The sequence below is a fragment of the Haliotis rubra genome, unplaced genomic scaffold (genome assembly GCF_003918875.1).
Source record: "Haliotis rubra isolate DU_JTF1 unplaced genomic scaffold, ASM391887v1 Scf16, whole genome shotgun sequence".
Lineage (NCBI taxonomy): Eukaryota > Metazoa > Mollusca > Gastropoda > Lepetellida > Haliotidae > Haliotis > Haliotis rubra.
The window spans coordinates 4,099,817-4,120,606 of NW_025765558.1; the positions used below are offsets into that span (position 1 = coordinate 4,099,817).

Sequence of the window (20,790 nt, forward strand, 5' to 3'; positions counted from 1 at the left end):
CTGGTACAGCTTGCTGTCACATAGCAGGAATATTGCTGATTTCGGCAATAAACAACAAACATTTGACCAGACCGATGAGGAGTGTTCTGTCTTATCCAAGGGCGGTGGGGTAGCCTTGTGGTTAAAGCGTTCGCTCGTCACGCCGAAGACCCGGGTTCGATTCCCCACATGGGTACAATGTGTGAAGCCAATTTATGGTGTCCCAGCCGTGATATTGCTGGAATATTGCTAAAAGCGGCGTAAAACTAAACTCACTCACTCACTCACTCTAAATGGGAACGTAGGATTGACCAGTTGCCTTTTGAGTGGTCTATTTACTGTATAGAGTTACTTCCCTTGGGCACACCAGAATCCCATGATTGTGGGTTTATACCCAGGTTTGCCTGATTACTTTTGAGTTAGAAGTGTAGAGGACGGTTCAATGATGATGAGTGCTGTCAAGAGGTTTCATTTTCAAGTCAGTTTACAAAAAATGTTCTGGTCTGGTCTCCTGGTTATCAACCTCCAATTTGGGCTTTTCTCCCCAAAACATGACATAACTGGAATATTATTCAAAACAGCATTTAACCCATCTCACTCACTTACAACATACATTTATGATGAAAATAATAAACGTTTGAGTGTCATGTTATCCTTTGACAAAAAGGCTTGATTCGGCAAATAAACAACCAACTGCCCAAAAAGGCTGCAAAGTGAAAAAGATGAGGATTTGGCCTAACATTTTTTGGTCCAAATTGTTAAAATTTGGTGAAATGAGAAAAAACATACTCCAGATTTTGTGACTGTTTGTAGGAAATGGTGACAATGGATATAGAAATCTTTATTCAAACAGAAGAACAATCCAAGCATCAGTACTTCCATGGGGTGTGTCAGCGGTAGAATAGGTCTTCAGCAACCCATTCTTGTCATAAAAGGCGAACTATGCTTGTCGTAAAAGGTGACTAACGGGATCGGGTGGTCAGGCTCGCTGACTTGGTTGACACATGTCATCGGTTCCCAATTGCGCAGATCGATGCTCATGCTGTTGATCACTGGATTGTCTGGTCCAGACTCGATTATTTACAGACCGCCGCCATATAGCTGGAATATTGCTGAGTGCGGTGTAAACCTTAACTCACTCACTCACTCCATGGTGGTGTGACCTGTGAGGTTTTGATTCAACCCAGTCACGGAATCTGTCCACCTGATCCACTGAGCTACCTCAGCATAGGTACTTTGAAGCTGGAAAAAAACGATCCAAAAGAATTTGTTCATATATTCATTTTACATGATACATCTTGAAATCCCAACTGTGGCTCTTTACTCGATGTCAATATTACACATAATCAGGTCTGCCTGGTCCAGGCTTGATTATTTACAGGCCTCCACGATGTAGACGAGTGAGTGAGTGAGTGAGTGAGTGAGTTGGGTTTACACTGCTATATATTCCTGCAATATTACAGCAGTGGTACACCAGAATCGAACTTTCCATTTAACCTGAGTCTTTAGCATGATGAGCAAACACATTAACCACTAGGCTATCCCACAGCCCTGATGTAGCTGAATTATTGCTGACAACCATCTGGTCAGTTGGGCTGTCTGTATTCTTTCGTCTTTCGCATTTCCCTCATGTAAATTAATACAGTAAATTAAATTAATAATATATAAAGTTTATCTCAATTTATCTTATCTCAATTTTCCCCGCTTCTGTGGAAGTTTAAGCCCTGCTGTGATAAAATAACTCCTCCCTTGCACACACAGGTTGGCTACATCTTTCTTATTAAAAGCTTGTTTCTGAAGCAAAGCGGCTCCATCTACATAATAAATTAACAAAGTTTATAACCAAGTTATGTAACTTTCAATATTTCACAAATTATTTCACACAATTCCTTAAAAACATTTTCCAAATTTATTCAATTTTTCATTTTTTGCCCACCACTATCTTGCTGTTTGAGGGTGGAGATTGAAACACCTTAAAAGAACATTGATGGCCTACCTCAAAATTAGCTCCTTTGCATGTATATCTACCATTATAATTTCTCTAGGATTATTGCTTCCAAGGTGAGTGAGGTGGAGAGCACTTCATAATTTGTAACATTTCAAATAAATTGTTAAGTGTATTGTTTGTTTCTTTTACTTGTAAACCTGTAATTTTGGTGTTGTTGGTTAAAAGCATAGCTTTACTAGTCACTGTCAATTTTGTTCCAAAGAAGGGAGAATTTGTAATATACTACTATGGGTACCCAAGCTCACCTGTATTCAGTTACAAATGGCACAGACTGATGCTCATGCTGTTGATCACTGGATTGTCTGGTCCAGACTCGATTATTTACAGACGGCCGCCATATAGCTGGAATATTGCTGAGTGCGGTGTAAAACTAAACTCACTCACTCAGTTACAAATGAAAGGGTGGATGATGTGCCAGACTAGAGGTATTTTTGTGTCATACATTCAGAGGACATTGTGTCATGTTGGTTTTGAATGTCCTCACAGCTTGCTTTGTATATGTTGGCGAAAAAGAATAAAACCATAGTGAATGAGTTGGGTTTTACACATAATACGCTTTTAATAGCAATCATCACTCTTCCTTAGCTTTTCAATGAAAAATGTACTCTAACCACTACACCAGACTGGAGGCGGTCCTTTACCTTTGGAACCTGCTCTGAAATATTTATAGGAAATAGTGGGTATGGGTTATGCAGCTTTTAGCAATATCAAAATGAGGAAATATATAGCGAAATGATACCGATGAAATGCAATCTAACACAAAAACAAATCGACATAAAAGAATCAAACCAACGCGGACTGCAATAAAAACAACAGACCGACTCTAGAAAGAAATGCATAATTTTTGTCACAAAATATAAAAGTTGTTTAAGAAACTGTCTTAATATATTTATCGTTTTCCCAGTTTGTTACAAACAGCTTAAAGCGCAGTGGCAACTAAAGGAACAGCACGGCGCTGCTGCACGCATGCGTTAAAGGGTTCTCAACAAACTTTTGAGCTGGCGAGATGACATGTACCCCAGCTGCACAGGCGATGCGCTGTTTGTACTTAGTAATTGCATACTTGGGTCACCCGTCATTTTTCATCATTGTGAAAATCATAGACTTTGTAAATTACAGACTTTCAGTTTTTCTCACTTTGTCAATCAGCAGTAATCAATGTCTCTGATGTCACTAATGCATGTGCATCTGCGCTTCAGCTGTTCCTTTAGTAAACTTTTTTATTCTTGTGACAAAAATTATGCAACTTTTTCTACAGTTGGTCTGTTGTTGTCCCCTCAATGGGTTAAAGTTTGGGTATAAGAACTCAACGCTGAACGGGGACTATGTATTCAGCGGTGTCCGGTCCGCATACGCACGTCCCCAATTCTTGTTAACGCGATATGTGATGAACTGTTGTACCCAATGTCTTCAAATTTGGTGACAGCCTACATTGGGAGATTATGCAGACACCAGTCGATTTGGGTGACCTTGACCTTATTTTCAAGGTCACCGACAATTTTCTATGCCACTTTCCAAATTCTTGTTAACAGAAACACTTTTCAAACTGTTGTACCCAATGTCTTCTCAAATTTGGTGACAGCCTTTACTATGGGATTGGCTAGATTATTTGCAGTTGACACCAGTCTTATTTGGGTGACCTTGACCTTCCCCTCAAAACAAACCAGCTCGACAATCTTCAAATGTCATCTTCAAGGTCACCAGTTGATTTTTGAATCTTGTGATTCAGGTCACACTTTTAACTCTTGTTAATTGCTGATATCTCATGGACTGTTGTACCCTATGTCTTCAAATTTTGGTGACAGTTTACATTGGGGGTGTATTACACAGACACCAGTTTATTTGGGTGACCTTGACCTTATCTTCAAGGTCACCACAATAATACTGAACCGCTTTTTAAAGGCGATATCTCATAAAACATTGCACCCAATGTTTTCAAGCTATGTTGACAGCCTACATCGGGTGATTATGCAGACACCAGTCATTTCAGGCATCTTGTATGTGACCCCAAAATAAAAGTAGTAAATATAGATATTCCATTCTTTAGCGGCGGGGGACATTGCCATATCAGTGGCAAACACTTGTTTTTATTGCACTCCGTTGGTTTGATTCTTTCATGTCTATTTGTTTTGTGTTAGATTGCAATTCATCGGTATCATTTTGTCTCAAATGGACTGTAAATGGATTGTCAAGCTTGGGTGGCTTGACTCCCCATGTCAGCGTATTCCAGTTGTGTCACTGCATTGTCTGGCTCACCATGTTATCCATAAGGGTCATGAATATGTGTATATTGAGTTGGATTTAAGGCCACATTGACCAGTATTCCAGTTATATCCCCGCATGTCAGCCAAATGTGAAGGGAGGCCTGAAGTAATACAAATTCTACACATTTACCACTTTGGTGAAACTCACAGCCTCTCAGATGGTGCTCATAAACCTGAAGGTGAACCAGGATCTGAGACTTCAAGAATGTGTGTGATTTAAATGATTCTCAACGCAGAATGGACAACTAATTGGAGAGAAAAAAATACTTTGAATAGTCACACAAATTGGAAAAGAGAGAGAAGACAATCCTCATCAAGTTTGCATCATAAAACTACCCCACATTTTCAAAGGAGTGAGTGAGTGAGTGAGTGAGTGAGTTTGGGTTTACGCCGCTTTTAGCAATATTCCAGCAATATCACGGGAAAAGGGGAACACCAGAAATGGGCTTAACACATTGTACCCATGTGGGGGAATCGAACCGGGTCTTCGGTGGGGAACACCAGAAATGGCTGACGGTTGTACCCATAACGCCTAACCACTAGGCTACCCCACTGCCCCCATTTTCAAAGGAGTGCACAGCGGGTTTCATGATTTACTGTTTGGATCCGTTGAAAATGTGTTGAGTTTAATTCATTATGATGCACACTGCATTGGAATTGTGTCTTATCAGATAACTGCGTGGCTATTTTCATTTAGAAGATCCCCATATCCTATAGTTTGGTTGCCCTCTGCTGGTGTTCTTTAGAAGGCCTGTGACTACATGAAAACAAAGGAAAGCTTTATCTTTGAATATTCGTTTATTATGACAATTTGGTGACATATACACATGTCTACAGTCAACTCAGATTTTCTTTACAAAAACTGTTACATGTATTTCTGGCACAATCAAGCACATGACCTGCTCGGACGCACTCCGCATGCTCTCAACCAGCCTCTACACTACAAAAATAACCCTACATAAGGCAACATTTCTATAAATAGTCATTCATAGCTTCCCTATCTGCATATGAACATTATAAAGCCCTGCAAGAGCTTAATCTAAGAGCCCTAACGAAAGAGCATGGTTTAAGAGCCTCTGTAAGGTTAGGATGTACATATACTCATGAAAAAAAATAAGGGAACAGCAAAATATGCGAAGTTTACTGCTCCATACAACACTGATGCATCTGATCAAAATGAACAGCGATTGTTCACTATCTGGTTCTCATCTTCATGAAACTATATAATGTTCTGTCAAACATGTAAGTGTTCCTTTACTTCTTGCCATCAGTATATATTGAGAGTTGCACAGCAGCATGGCAATGAAACATGAAAATAACAGTAATAACCTGTACTCTAAAAATACAGGTCCATGAATGATTTCCTTAAAATAGGACTAAATGTTTGGTAACAGTTCACTGGGTATTATATTTGACAATAGGACCAACTACTGCACCCAACATAATTATACTACCGTCCTACCTCATGCAGTCATGTAAAATTCTCAGTAACTTTACACCTTAACCAGGAAGGCTTTCGGTGAAATATTGTCATGTCTTATCAAAATGGCCCTATCGCTGCATGTAATATCTGTCTGATAGAAAACGGATGTACGAAAGATGACTCAAATTTTAGAAGTCCTTAGTCTTGTTCGAAACGGCAAGGACTTCTTTGCTGTCGCCTGGACAAACTGACATTAATGTTAAAACAAACTTTCTTAACTTATTTTCATATATGCATAAATACGTCACAAAAAATCACTTATGAGGTAGAATTTATTGTAATGCTAAATATTCTTCCTCATCCAAGTGACCTTTCAAATGAGAAAAATGACATCACCATTAAATCTTTGAGACAAGGGACTGGTCACTTAGGGGGTGGGGACACACACACTGAAATAGGTCTTATGACTGTAATATATTTTGCTGACATTCCCCACCCAATAAATGACAAACGCTAAATATCATTTGATTTTAGAATTATATGACCTAACACCCCCCAAAAACCAACCAAACAAAAAAACTAGCCCCTATATATTAACTGAACTGGGCATGGGCAGCTAGTTAAGGTCCCATCAGTTCTGTGGTTGCAGTTGGTGAATAAACAGTAAAAAACAGTCAAAAACATAAAATTTATCAATAGGTTGAGATCTGATAATAAATTAAAACATATATCCACTCTTCGTCACTGAAGTAAAAGTCCAGCTTATAACTCCAACAAAGCAGCCCTAAACTTGTGCGTTGATCGTAAAGGTTAATCACAAAATTCTCAGTTCTCTTAAAAGTGGTTTGAACGTGGAATCTGTTATATGGTAAAGCATGGATATTGCACCGTAGATGGGAAATGTCCTGTTCTGGTGTTTTGGCGATGATGTCACGGACAACTAGCACCTAAGTCGGAACACAGAGACAGTTCACTTGGACATGATGGAAGATGGATGGCTGATGGATACACAACAATAGCGAAAACATGCAAGTTGACATTATTCATACATCGTCACGGCTCAGGGTTTTCTTGATTTCAGCAACAAGCTTAAATATCTATTTCAGAATGAGTGCAAGATTTACGTTACATAACAATTAGGCAAAACAATCTCAACACATTTGGCTGTAATATAGACATATAAAATATACTTGTTGAAACAAACAATAAGTGATGCACGCAAGAGCAAGATAAATGGATGGACATCATTTGTATCAGCAGAGCAACGTTTCCATGCCAACACTCATTTAAAATCATCGATATGTCATATCACAACTTCGTACTTGACAAAGGGAGGCAACTCTCATCAACATAAAAAAGCACATATTAAAACTGTACAGGTGAAGAAGCTTTGTACAAGGACAGAAAATAATATACAATAGCAGATGTAGTTTGTACAAAAGGTTAAAAGACGTCAGGATAAATAGCAGAGTCCATCCGAGCAGGTTTCTCACTAACGGCTACTAAAATCAGCCGGTCTCGCATACTATGTATCACGTACTCCAATGGCATTCATTCACACTATCTCTCTAGCAGTCATACACTGGTGTTCTGCATTTGTACAAGGCATTCATTAACAAGAGAAAACCACTCAACCCAGACACCAATGTAAATATTAGTTGTATTATCTCAGGTTCCATCCCAAGTTGTCGCTCTCGTTACAATTATTGAAACAATTTCTATCATCTACTCTAACTAAATCGAAAAACTACCATACCACAAGTATGTATGCAAACATGAAAAGAAAACTTACAAACAATTCATCAGAATTACAGAACTAACAATATACGATCATATCAAAGACTAAAACTCATTATTATCCACGTTGAGCAATTTTCTCTTGTTTTCAACGTAAACATATTCGACTACCATGCATAACTCAATCTTAGCATGTCCGTAAGACATTACACTCATATGTATTACATAACTAATCGTAACATGTACTTGTGACGTAGGTCGAATATATTATGTAAATCAATCAACCGTAGCATGTGGGACTTACGACTATTTGAGAAAACCCAGTCATGCCACAAAGATTGAGTTACAAAATTTCATGTGTAACTTATGTCATCATAACATATTCGATAATTTATGCAAACATTGTAGCATGTTCCACGACTTATGTACACATCGTAGCATGTACGCAAACTGCACACGCATGAGTGTAGTACGTAACAGAGGAACTGCTTGTAAGAACATGGCCTGGTAAAGCAAGGGCAGTCGGGGTACAGAAGACTACACACAGGTCACCTTTTAAGTCTTCGACTGATGTTTGACAAATGATCTCCAGCTGTTCAACATCCATTATCTTATCAAGGCACAGTAACTTTCAGAAATTTATTTAAACAAAGAAATTATGCTAACATTAACTAAATTCCAAAATTATTATGGAGTTTGATTTTCTAAAATCACCTTCATGCTTCAATTTTTTTGGGTTCAAGGTCAACTAAAATTATGCCAATAATAGCAAAATTGTCAAAATTGTTCTCATTAGTGAATTTTCTAAAATCTTTATCAAATCATTAAAATTATGCGATGTTGTGATGCTCCCAAACAAAGGAATTCACTGTAATTTCTCGTTCAAATGAAACTGGATTGTCGAAACCTGAAATAAAACTTTAAAACAAATCATAAAATAAACATACTTCTATCTAACACATCATCGTGTGAAACTTAAATGAACTGAGCTCGAAATATCATGATTTGGATACAGCTGGACAGTTTGATATGTTTCTCAGGTCAAACTCAGGACGATGACGTCACCATCAGCAGATTATGATGTCATCATGAGTGTTTGATGACGGACATGCTGGCCACTTAGACGGAATATTGCATGCCAAGGATGCTGGGATAGGTGGGAGGGGAAGTGCTGAGGATGACAGGCCATGCTCAGAATGTGGCTGGGATTGGGGTTGCCATGCTTGCAGAATTCTTTCCGAATAATGTCTAACAGATGTTTCGTTTTCTTCCAAAATGAATTGGATTGAACCATTAGAAAAAAGCATGTTTATCAACACCCATTATGAAAGAATTATGTAGAGTTAGTTAAGAAAGGTAATGCATGCAGACAAGCCGATGTGAACTGAACAGCAATAGAAAAGGTAAAGCAATGGTAAGTATTTGAGATAAAGCAGTTTGCATTCTGTTTTGACAGTTTATTTTGGAGATGGTTAGACAAGCAATTTGAAAGCATGCATTAGGTGACAGAACAGTGAAAAAAGAATAGAGATGAGTTGAAATGAAAGGGAGATAACTGTTGTGGAAACTGAATACCAATTTCCAGCATTCATGTCTTCTATTGCATTCAGTCAAGCTACACACCTACTGGCTTCTTCAAAAATAACTTTGTATACAATGTTGTGTTCTCTCTCTCTCTCATGGACAGGATTCATTGGCCGGTCTGTCCTCGGTGCTAGTATCACATGATGACGACACGTCACATGACTAACCACGATCATGTCTATTGGTGCACACCCACCCATGTGAAATCCAAAGCAAGGCTTTGAGAAGTCCAACAGAGGTTTATGCAGCAGGGTTAATTGCATGATGGGAAGGAAAGAGCGTCAGAGAGCGAACGAACGAACGAGGCGGGCGGGCACTGTAGAAGGGTTAGCGTTGTTAGAAGAACGAAGTGGGTTAGATGTGAGATGGCGGGCGGGCGGGCTACGGGCGGGCAACGGGCGGAGGGAAGAATGCAACGGGCAGGTGGCAGACAGGCAGCAACTTTCCGTCAGTCAATCGTGGTCGGTATGTCCTCAATCTCTAGAAGAGCTACAATAAATAACAACACCGTAGTCATGCATTAAATACACACAGGTTTACAAGAATGCGCATATGTAGTAACACAGTAGGCTGAAAATGATCAAAGAAAATAGATAGACATCTTTCAAATCAGATCCTTTGGACGAACTTTACGTTCTCGGGCCAAACTGTTGTTGCAATCTTCCAAGCAAGTTTGGACATGTTATAAAACTGCGGATAAGTAGTCGGCAGTATAACGTTTCACTCTACACTCAAGTGACGAGTTCTGGCTCACTGGTGAATTGCTCAATCACTCTGCATGCAATACAATCAAGCTGATTGGCTGATGAGTCAGTCACATGACCTGGACATGTGATGAATCACATGACATCCACAAAGAACTCACATGGATTTCCCATGGCCATTCTAAAGGACTGCCTGCTCCCACTGAGGTCAGCTGGCATCTGTGCTAGAGGTCCAGGAGGTGGGGGGAGGCTGCGATCGCTGGGGGCGCCTCGTCGCACGCTTGCTAGGCTGGCTGTGTCAGTATCACTGCCGCCGCCGCCACTCCCAGCAGGACTAGCAGACTTTCGGTCTGACTTTTCTTTCTCCTTTTTGCTGCTACCAGATGCACTGCTCCCTGAAATGACAATCAAGTCTTTGAAGAAATGGGCTTTGAAATACACAAACTGACACTAATTTGTAGATCTCATGCAGACACACTTAAGACATTCAAATAAATGCAAATTTTCTAATCATAATGCATGCAGTTGACACTTTTTAGTGAAACATAATTACATTTTTTATCATAATTAATCAAATTTGTACAATTATTTGTAATTTTGTTCAATAATTAATCATTTACGGCTATCAATTAGCATGAACAATGGTCATATCACAACAGACTACTGAGGATAACCTACTCCACATAGCTACTGTTAATTCTACATGTTAACCTAGGAAGTGAAACTATCACAGTGTAATGTCACACTACAGTTACCTCCCTTCACCAGGACATGACAGACACCACAGTTTGAAGCACGTCACATGACAACACAATGAAGAACACTAGTCAGCCAATGTTGCTGGTCTATGCTGTGAGGAACACTGTTACCTATTTTTTGCTGACAAAGCATGTTTTTCCTATGACCCAACATAACCAGCCAGGAAGTAACGTGATGACATTCATGTAATGCTTTCAGAATTGACTGCTCAAGAACTACCATAACCATGATGAAGCAATTTAATGACTCATACAACGGCAAACCCTTGAGTGTTGATAAGAAAAATGGTAACTCAAAAATTTGTCATTAAAAAGAATTAAAAATAAAGACATAAAAATAAATAAATAAAATAATAATAATAATAAAAAAAATAATAATAAAAAAAAATCAAATGTAAAAAAATCAAATATATAAATAACAAACACACAATGAGCCAAAGCTTATCTGCTATGTGGACAGCTATCAAAAAATGCAGAAATGAAAAATTAGACCAGTAAAATAGATGTACATGTACTTCTACAACTGTACAGCTTGCAGTGATGAGAGCCCAACAATGATTATGGGTCAGTTAGATCCTCAATATCTGCCACATCGCTCAATAACACCCAGCTAAATCAAGGACACAATATGTTAACAAAACATCCCGCTACTCCAAGGTGAAACAACCACTTGATACATGACAATGGCCGTAACAATGTATCACAGCTCAATTAAACTTGAACTATGATTATGATGATGAAGGAATTGCAGGAAATAAGACAATTGGCGATGTAACATGAACGTCAGCATACAGATTCTAGCATTCCAGCGTGAATGAGTATAACACAGTTGTGACTAGTAGTTCAGTCATGTCATAGCATGTTTACTTTAGTTTGCAGGAGAGGATGCATACTGAAGATGACTTCGAAGATCACTTTGGTGAAATCCTTGATCGCAAGCAGTGGATTCTAGCAGCTAAGTGTTTCAGCTTGGGGCGATGATTTCCAGATAAGATGATGATGCATGGTGATGATATTCAGGGATGATACCAGATGTTTGGCAACGATGAAAACATGACATGCCACAGACAACATCATGATAATTCTATGAGTAAGCGAGTGAGTATAGTTTTATGCCGCTTTTAGCAATATTCCAGCAGTATCACGGCAGGGGACTTTACAAATGGCCCCCACACCTTGCACCCCTTTTTTTAAATTGCACCTGAAACCTTTGGTGTCAAACAAAGGCTTGTACCACAAGGCTATCCACTTGTCTTTATAACAATGAAGTCTTTAAGCACATGATGATGCAATGCTGTCTCATTACCATGGCAACACGGCATTCCAGGGTATGAGATGATAATGGTAAGTGTCTTAGCAGATGCTACAGGAGGCCAAGGTCCGATGTGTAGTATCAAGATGACGATAGTGAGATGATGGAGTTCCGTGCAACGGGTCACTAACCTGTCTTGTTTTGACTCGCGGGCGTGGCGGCTTGTGCCGTGGTTTTGACACCAGGAATATTGTTGTTAGGTTCAAACGTATCATCATGACAGAGTGTTTTGTGAAGGAACTTCTCGGCCGCACCGTGCCAGTGCCGGGGGAGACACAAACATGCATTTTGTACTGGTAGTCAGAGAGAGAGAGAGGGGCATATGTCAAATACTGGATACCATGGTAACAATGTTAGTTACTATGGCAACCACATTTAAATTTCAATGTTTACAAGGATTCTAGATGATGGATAACTGTACACATTCTTTCTTCAGGCCAAGCACCTGCTGACACAATTTGGACAGTCTGGAGACAAAAAACCTGTATCTGGTAAGGTAAATTATGAAATTCAGATCGGAATTAGACTGACTGACTGACTGACTGAGGTTGGTTTTACGCCACTTTTAGCAATATTCCAGCAACATCACGGCGGGGGACACCAGAAGTGGGCAACACACATTGTACCCATGTGGGGATTCGAACCCGAGTCTTCGGCGTGACGAGCCAACGCTTTAACCATTAGGCTACCCCACCGCCCCAGGTCAGAATTAGAAGTTTACGTCTCAATCATAACAGTAATTAAAGTCCAAATTGCAACATTTTAGCTTTAACCGAGGTCTCGAAACAAAGCAGTATTACGAGTACTACAGTTTAGGCCAAAGATTCTGACATCATTTTTTACTTACATCAGTAAACGGCTATATCATCAACCATGCTAATTTTTTCTTAGTTTAAACAGTGTGAACATCAATGTTGATCAACTTGTGACCAACCCCCATCCCCACAAAATGTTGTGGTTCTGACCAATGGTCAATTAGGGATTGCCTGGACTTTTTTTCCCTCCTAAAAAGAGGTACATTCCATTTATCATATCAGTGTTCACGAATAGCGTCTGACCCTCTGACAAATCTGGCAGATTCGCAAACAGTCACACAGAAGTGGACAACCTGCCGGCCCCAGTGTCTGACTGCATATTTCACAATGACTATGACTGAAGTTGTTATATGTGACATGTCACACTTGGTTGCTGTTTATAAATCTTATGATTGTTAATAATTTCAATGCCAATTATAAGAAATGTTAGATCCGAAATGTGTGTTTAAATTTACGCCATGGGTCCTGTGAATGTTCAATGGGTCAGACAGACATCTGAAACTTGAAACACCATTCGTGAACACTGCCATATTCGCCATATTAAGCAGCCCCCAAATACTCCTACACCAACTGGTAAGTAACATTCGTGTGCCTACAATAATTGAAACATAGTTGATTATTGATCTATTAATGAGCTTCGCCGGGAAACGTGTGCACAGCTGATTGCTATTTCCGGTTCAAATACACACGGTAATCTTAATCTTAATCAATTTATAGAGCAAAAACTGTAACTAAAATTACACAATGCTAGGATACATTTCTTTGGGTTAAATAATGGTATTCTGTATTATATTTTAATGATGACTGCGTCAGAATTCGTCCCGTTATATTATTGTGCATGTTTGAACTTGTTCGCCGGAAAACGTGTGCACAGCTGATTGCTATTTCCGGCTCAGATACACACGGTAATCTTAATCCCTGCAAATAATACAATGCCCAGCAAAAACAACTTATAACTTAAAAGGTAAATAATCTTGTCTAGTGATGTTTAATTGCAAATTTGACGTCTCTACTGACAAAGTCGTCTTCTGTTGTTTGTTCACGCGAAGTGATACGATTTTGTTTTCTTACCCCTGGAAAAAAGTTTGACGAAAGCGTAACCCATGGATAAGACGACCCCCTTCTACAGACTGCTTTTTTTGGTCCTCAAAATTCGGCTTATAGACGGTCATATACGGTATCTATCTGCATATTGTGAGAGGAAACCAGCAGTTCTCACATTTGATTTTCATAAGCATCTTCCTTTCTCAATTTCCAAACCACCATGGTTGCTTTTTAAGGCGAATACAGCTTCTGATAAACCTATCATTAACATGACTGGGATGATTCTTTGTTCAAATTTGGATGAAATTTTGAGATCCTTGAGAATGCTGTGTCAGTACTTAAATTTAAGGGACCCTTAATAATTTAACATTCTACATTAGGGTTTTACTTCTAGGGTTGACAAAGACACCTCATTTTAATGCATTTTTAACACTGGAAGACAAGGAAGGTCCAAAACACAACATTATCAGCCAGTCTCATGGTTTCTGTAATGGCTGGGAAGGACAAGAAGCTCAAACCCCCCCTGACTGAAAGACTGGTGCAAGTTATCATCATGTTATAGTAATTCATCATACAACACAAGATTGGTGACCACAAGACTGACTGAGTGACTGAGTTTGGTTTTACGCCGCTTTTAGCAATATTCCAGCAACATCACGGCGGGGGACACCAGAAATGGGCTTCACACATTGTACCCATGTGGGGATTCGAACCCGGGTCTTCGGCGTGACGAGCCAACGCTTTAACCACTTGGCTACCCCACCGCCTGGTGACCACACGGGAAAGGACATTAATTGAAGATTACCCATAGATAGTACAAGCAAAATCATATTGGAGTTTGACATACTGATTTGTTTTGAAAAATTAACCATAATATCAAGAAAACACTTAAGGATGTCTGCTGGTGTTTGTTTTTGTGTGTTCGCTGTTCAAACTAAACTGTCATGAGTTGGGAGTCTTTTGACAAAGTATTTCAGGCCAATCTATCAGCCATGTGTCGTGGTGCAAGTGAGAATCATGGAGTTACAGTCTACTGTTAAGAAACAGAGAATTTTCAAACGAAATATATAAAACACCAATTTTATGGCCGGTGTAGTGCTTACAGCAAAAGCGAACACAAGCATGATTTTAAACAATGAAGATACTGCTCGTAACCATGTTTTGAGGCTTCATAGCTCTATCTCAATGGAATGTAACTGTGCAGTAGAAATTGAAGGAATTTGGAACCTTTAAAACATATTTGCTAAAAGCACATCACACTAATGTTTGGATGTTGCATCCAAATGTGGCAGATAGTAAGCATGCAGTAAAACGCACAGTGAAATTTGCATCTGAGTGACATCGAATTCATATTTGAATATTGCCACAAACAGAGAAATGCATAAAGTAAACACAAGCAGACATCCTGAAGATAATCTGTATTTCCACTCATATATTTTGAAAACTAGACAGACAAGCTGACAATGACTGCAAAGTAAGCCTGCAAAAAACTGCAATTTGAAGTGCATATTAAAATAATCCTGTGCTTTCTTAATCTGCAGTCACAGCTTGTAGACAGGTGGAGACATGAAATTCTTCAAAGGCATTTAGAAGTTGGTGTAGTAATACATGACAAATCTTATGGATAACAAGTTCTTGGTTTATTTTTCACAACGTTTCTGGGCTAGGTCTTGCCCCTTTTTCAGGTGAAATGCACCTGAAATTTCACCTGAAGAAGGGGCAAGAACTAGCCCAGAAACGTTGTGAAAAATAAACCAAGAACTTGTTATCCATAACATTTGTCTTGTATTAGGTGGGGACATTTCTCAATGTGAAAATTGAGGACGAATTCCTGCATCTGTATCCTTACTGTGTCAGAGAAACCAATATCAAGCAGGCGGAAATATAATAGCAAGCTGATGATGAACAGTGCTGCGGAAACGGAAATGGCGGCGCAACATGGCTGAGCTGAGCAAAGCTTCACACAGTGAACGAAACTGCCGAACAGCACTGGTGTGTTGTGTCAAGACGAGACAAGGGTATGATGGGTAATGTCTGCCCGTGATGATGAAAGTGAATCGTGAACATACAGAGTTTAACATGAAGACTGTCACTACTATATATAGTTGAGTTGAAAAAATAAATAATAGAACTTCAGTTTCTATTTGGTTTTCAGGATGTATGGATTATTATTCCAAATGTTTATAGGTTTTTATATTTTATTTGATTGAAATATAATAAGCTTTTGTCAACAGAAATAAATATGAAAATTTAGACGATATGATGAAAAATGTACTGGCTGGTAAGGAATTAATATTTTTTTCCTTTTCAGCCTTACAAAACAATTGTCTTTTGTAATCCACAAACCAGGACCAAACATCAATGCATTAAGGACAGAATAAAGTTCTTAAGTTAAAAAAAGAATTGCAATGTGGTAACAAATATTTCTTCATAAACAAATGAAGGCAAGATGTAAAATGAAGCAAACAGAAAAACCACCATCCTATTCTATCCTTAACTAATCTAGTAATATGGTTGAATAATATGGATATGAAGTGAAATGATATATATGACTTAATCTCATCAATCTTAGTTCTCCTTTCTGCTAAACAAAGACCTATAGGACATCCTATTAAGGGTTACCCAACAATGACCTTTCATCCAATCAATCAGATGTTTCTAAGCAGGTCTGGGAAAGGACCTGAGTTGAGGTGAAATTGGGTTTAACGTCGTGCTTGAGAATAGTGTGCTCATATGACAACGTGCATGCGTGTGTATGTGTATGTGCGGCTGCTTTCACTAGCCCAGACTGAAGCTGGTTTTATAGTGCTAGCCCACTGAGATACCATGTCGCAGTGAAGCATGAATACCCCACTCAGACACATTATACTGACTGACTGACTGAGTTTAGTTTTACGCCGCTTTTAGCAATATTCCAGCAATATCACGGCAGGGGACACCAGAAATGGGCTTCACAGATTGTGTCCATGTGGGGAATCGAACACGGGTCTTCAGCGTGACGAGCCAACGCTTTAACCACTAGGCTACCCCACTGCCCCTCACATTATACTGACTCCAAGCCGACCAGTCCTTGTTGTACCCATTAATGCCGAGCGCCAGGCAGGGACCAACAAGTACCATATTTTAACGTCTTTTGGTATGACGCGGTCGGGGATCGAACCCACGACCTTCCACTCTCTCCGGGCGGATGCTCTAACCACTACACCACAGAGGCGGTCTAAAAGGACCTGAGGAGAGTGAGTGAGTGAGTTTAGTTTTATGCTGCACTCAGCAATATTCCAGCTATATGGCGGCGGTCATCTGAGGAAAGGAATGTTGCAGTATGGGCATGCTGCTGTGTGGGGTTTCAGCCTTATGTATATGTTCATATAATCAATATTATCATGTTAATGAGTTTCCTAATCATGCAATCTCTGAAATATTAATGTGGAATTCTGAACTGACAGATTCCATCTAAATCGTTGTCTCTTGCTTTGATAACATAAATATTTGAAAAAAAAGAAAAAAAAAAAAAAAAGTCCACGAATATCTCGTTGAAAAGATTGTGATATAATCACAACCATCTGTAACACATTAAAGAATTTCTTTTGATCAGTTTCCAAATTTTGAATTGACATCTGTCCACATATTTTCAAAGCGTAATCTGAAATGGAAGCCTCCAGTTTAAAACTAGTACCATATTGCTTTTGTAAGCTGTTAAGTTGGTCGGTCAAAGTTCTAGAAAGGTCATTCTGACATAACCTGTAACAGGATGTCCTCAGATCTATGTGCAGCCATAGTGAGTACTGAGATCTACTTTTAACGAGACTGAATACGAATCAGCAGAGTGACGCAAGTTTACAACAGGTCTCTAAGTAGCCTGTGCCACCAGTGAGGAGTTTGTGAGATGCAGCTCTCACTTCCACAAACGGGAGATATCATTCAGTGTAGGAGCAGACAGGGTGGCCTTGTTGAGTATGTCATGTTACGATGAGTGGGTATATGCAACGCCATTCGGACATCATGCAGATGAGTTTAGCAAAACAACGAAATGTTTGACACTGAAATCATTCAACAATTGCTCATTTTAACAACTGACAATAGGAAAGACAACTCCCAACAGTTTTACATGGCAAATGTCTTCACTTAGGATCCTTGGTAATCCTCATGCAAAGAGAATAAATGCATTATTCTTGAAAGGAATACACTTATTTCATAAACTTGATATTTTAACAATGCATGAACAAGGTGAACGTAATCAATAACGACTCATAATCAGGAACAAAATTAACACAATACAAAACAGATTTGAAACAAAGAAATAGAAACTGACAGCCAAAATATCATCTATCCCATCTGACGTCCTTTGGAATTGAATTATCTCCCTTTGAAGTAAGAAATTGTACAATTATCTCCCTTTGCATACTTTTGGAGAATGTTTCACAGCCAACATCCATTCACGAAATTATTTAACCACTGTCCATTTTGATCATATGAACAACTAAGAGCATTAATATCCTGACAACTAGTTGAAAAACACATCGGATGAAGCAATTATTCTCAGGAACAAACTTCATTTTGCTATGATATACAAAAATATCCCGATCATGTGTAACAGATAAAACTGAAGATTTAGTCTGTAAAGTTATAGCATTGTGTAGGTTAATAAGTATCCATATTCAATCAATACCTGTTATCTACTATAGGCAAAATACACAGGACATCACAATCTCTACAAGGTTCTGTTGCATTTAATTCAACGTTGATGTTAACTTTATCTAGTCAGCATTAGTTGCAATAGAAGAAAAATTAGTGCAGCATTATTGGCGATGCGTTAGATTAGCTGATGGCGTCATGGAAAGGAAACATTTCCACAAAAATTGTTTCCATTTTCATAAACATTTGACATGCTATAAAATTATCAACACATTTACACACTCATATTATTTTACTAAAGACTATTCTGCTACAATCTGGTCGGAATGACTATCACACTATCTAATCAAACTGGATGGGACCATTTTCTGAACTTCGAGTGCATGCTTTTTATTATTTATAAAACACTATTAATACTACCAATTAGATAGACTTCTTGTTGACAGCCTCATTCCAACATCTTACTACAGCATGCTAACAAGAAACATACAGGCAAATTTGAGCATACCACTACAGTTAAAGCACATTATGAACACTGATTTAAAAATCTACACATAAAATTACTGATAAATTGGAAAAATATACATCTACAAGCTATGTTCAGGATAATCTAGATAGGGTCACCCTTTGCTCAGCTGCCTGCTGGTGTTAGTCAAATGATTACTTTTGAAAGAAAAACATTTACGGTGAACTCTGGCTGCTTACTTTCAAGTCGAACAACAAAGTAACTATTAAACATAATATTTTATGTGTGTAACAGTCACTGAATGTTACTGCACAATTTACATGTTTGCCACAGCTGTTGAATACTTAAAAAATGTCCACGGTTAAAATTATGTGGTAGCTTCGCAATGCTGGTCAATTTGAAACCCCAGCCCATCTCAATAAGAGTTTTATTCATACTGATTTTCAACTGCCCCATCAAAATCACATATAAAACAATGTGACAGTTTAAAAAAAAAAAGAAATCAATTTTTTTCGGTCATTAAAAAATCAGAAACTTGTTTCATTTCAAGGGTGGACAAAGGAAGGGCAAATCATGTGACTTAACAATCAGCAGTCAACTTTTCGGAGGGGGGTTGATGGAAGTGCAAGGAGAAGACTACAAACCCAAACTACTCGAGGAATTTCTCCTCCATGCAATATGATGTCTGCTCCCATGCATGGCGTGGGCGGTGTGCTCCGCCATGCTACGGCTGTGGGGTTCACACGAGGACTGCTGATGCTGATGTTTATCCTTATTTTCCCAAAGCTTGCGCAAATGATTGTATGTACTAACTAAACATGTACAGTCTTTAGCAGCGACTGAAATCAACAGGAAATCAAAAGAAAATCACACATATTGAAACAACACAGTACAACAACTGGCATTCCTGGCCAGACTCGTGACATGAATGAAGCGAGGTGTACAAGCAACTAAGCATGCAGAACGAGCAACACAAAGAAGCATGCTTGAAGTGACCGTGAATGAATGTCATGCCGGGTTGGTGAGGAGGGGGTGAGTGTGACATGCTCGGTACTGATGAATCATCATCATCATCATCATAATCACCTTATAACCATATCTTAAATAACGTTTACAAATTAATCACGAGTAATATCAACATACTTCCATATCTTTATCCGCGATACACATTAACGACCTTGACCTTATTGCTCACAATGCAACTCTTAACAAAGAACCTTCACATGCCATTTCAACTAAAATCAGAAAATTTGTGAGAGATTCCAGTATGAATAATGAAAGGTGCTCTGAAGCAGAGAAGCAAGTCATCTAACCGAAGCTGAAATTTCGAGCTGACTAAGCATGTGTTGCAGTAACCTGGTAACCCAGCATGCAGCCATGACAACGCAAGTGTCACTAAGACAGCCGAGGCAATGTGGCAATGGCAAATGAAACAAGCAGCAGCTAGGAAGCAAGAGTTGCAAGCAACGGTAAGAGGGACTTGCCCGTATCATGCTACTGCAGAATAAGGAACAAACAAACAAATCAAAGTTAGCCTTTGAATTTCACATTAGTACAACAGCAACAACTAGTAAAATAAGTTCATCGGTCCACTCTCTTGTCCAACATAGCCTAGCCCTGAAATTTCACAGTAGCACAATAGCAACAGCTAGTAGAATCAGTTCTTCAGTCCACTCTTTTGTTCAACATATCCTAGCCTTTGAATTTCACAGAAGTACAACAGCAACAGCTGTACAATCTCTTCTCGGTTTATCCTTGATATCTCAATACAACAGCAACAATCAGTAAAACCACTGTCCACACTATTTTCCAAAATACCCTTGCTTTTGAATTTCATATCAGTACAACAGCCACACCTAATCAAATCAGTTCTTCCAATTACTTGTCCCAAACATCCTGGATGAGAAAGCTTTTTTCATAGCAGTGTTTGTATAGCACATAACACCATAGTTATCTCCCTTTGACTTCAAAGGAGCTCATAATTTTTTCAAATTTTCCTTGTGATAAAAAACTGATCTAGACAAATCGAAAACACTTTGTCAAGATTTACCATCCTCCGTA

General features: G+C 38.9%; 1 protein-coding gene across 6 annotated transcripts in view; it reads right to left on the reverse strand.

Annotated features, from left to right (window-relative positions):
- Positions 1 to 5,030: 5,030 nt before the first annotated feature.
- Positions 5,031 to 20,790, reverse strand: part of LOC124271416 (segment polarity protein dishevelled homolog DVL-3-like) — a 98,190-nt gene continuing 82,430 nt past the window's right edge. For 2 of the 6 annotated variants that reach the window (XM_046706568.1, XM_046706566.1), the window contains 3 exons: positions 19,374 to 19,568; positions 9,861 to 10,094; positions 5,031 to 9,484 (listed from right to left, as the gene is read on the reverse strand). In XM_046706568.1, the coding sequence (XP_046562524.1) occupies positions 9,444 to 9,484; positions 9,861 to 10,094; positions 19,374 to 19,568 (470 nt within the window). In that variant the 3' untranslated portion in view covers positions 5,031 to 9,443. The other 4 variants (XM_046706571.1, XM_046706569.1, XM_046706567.1 and 1 more) reach the window with 3 other exon arrangements.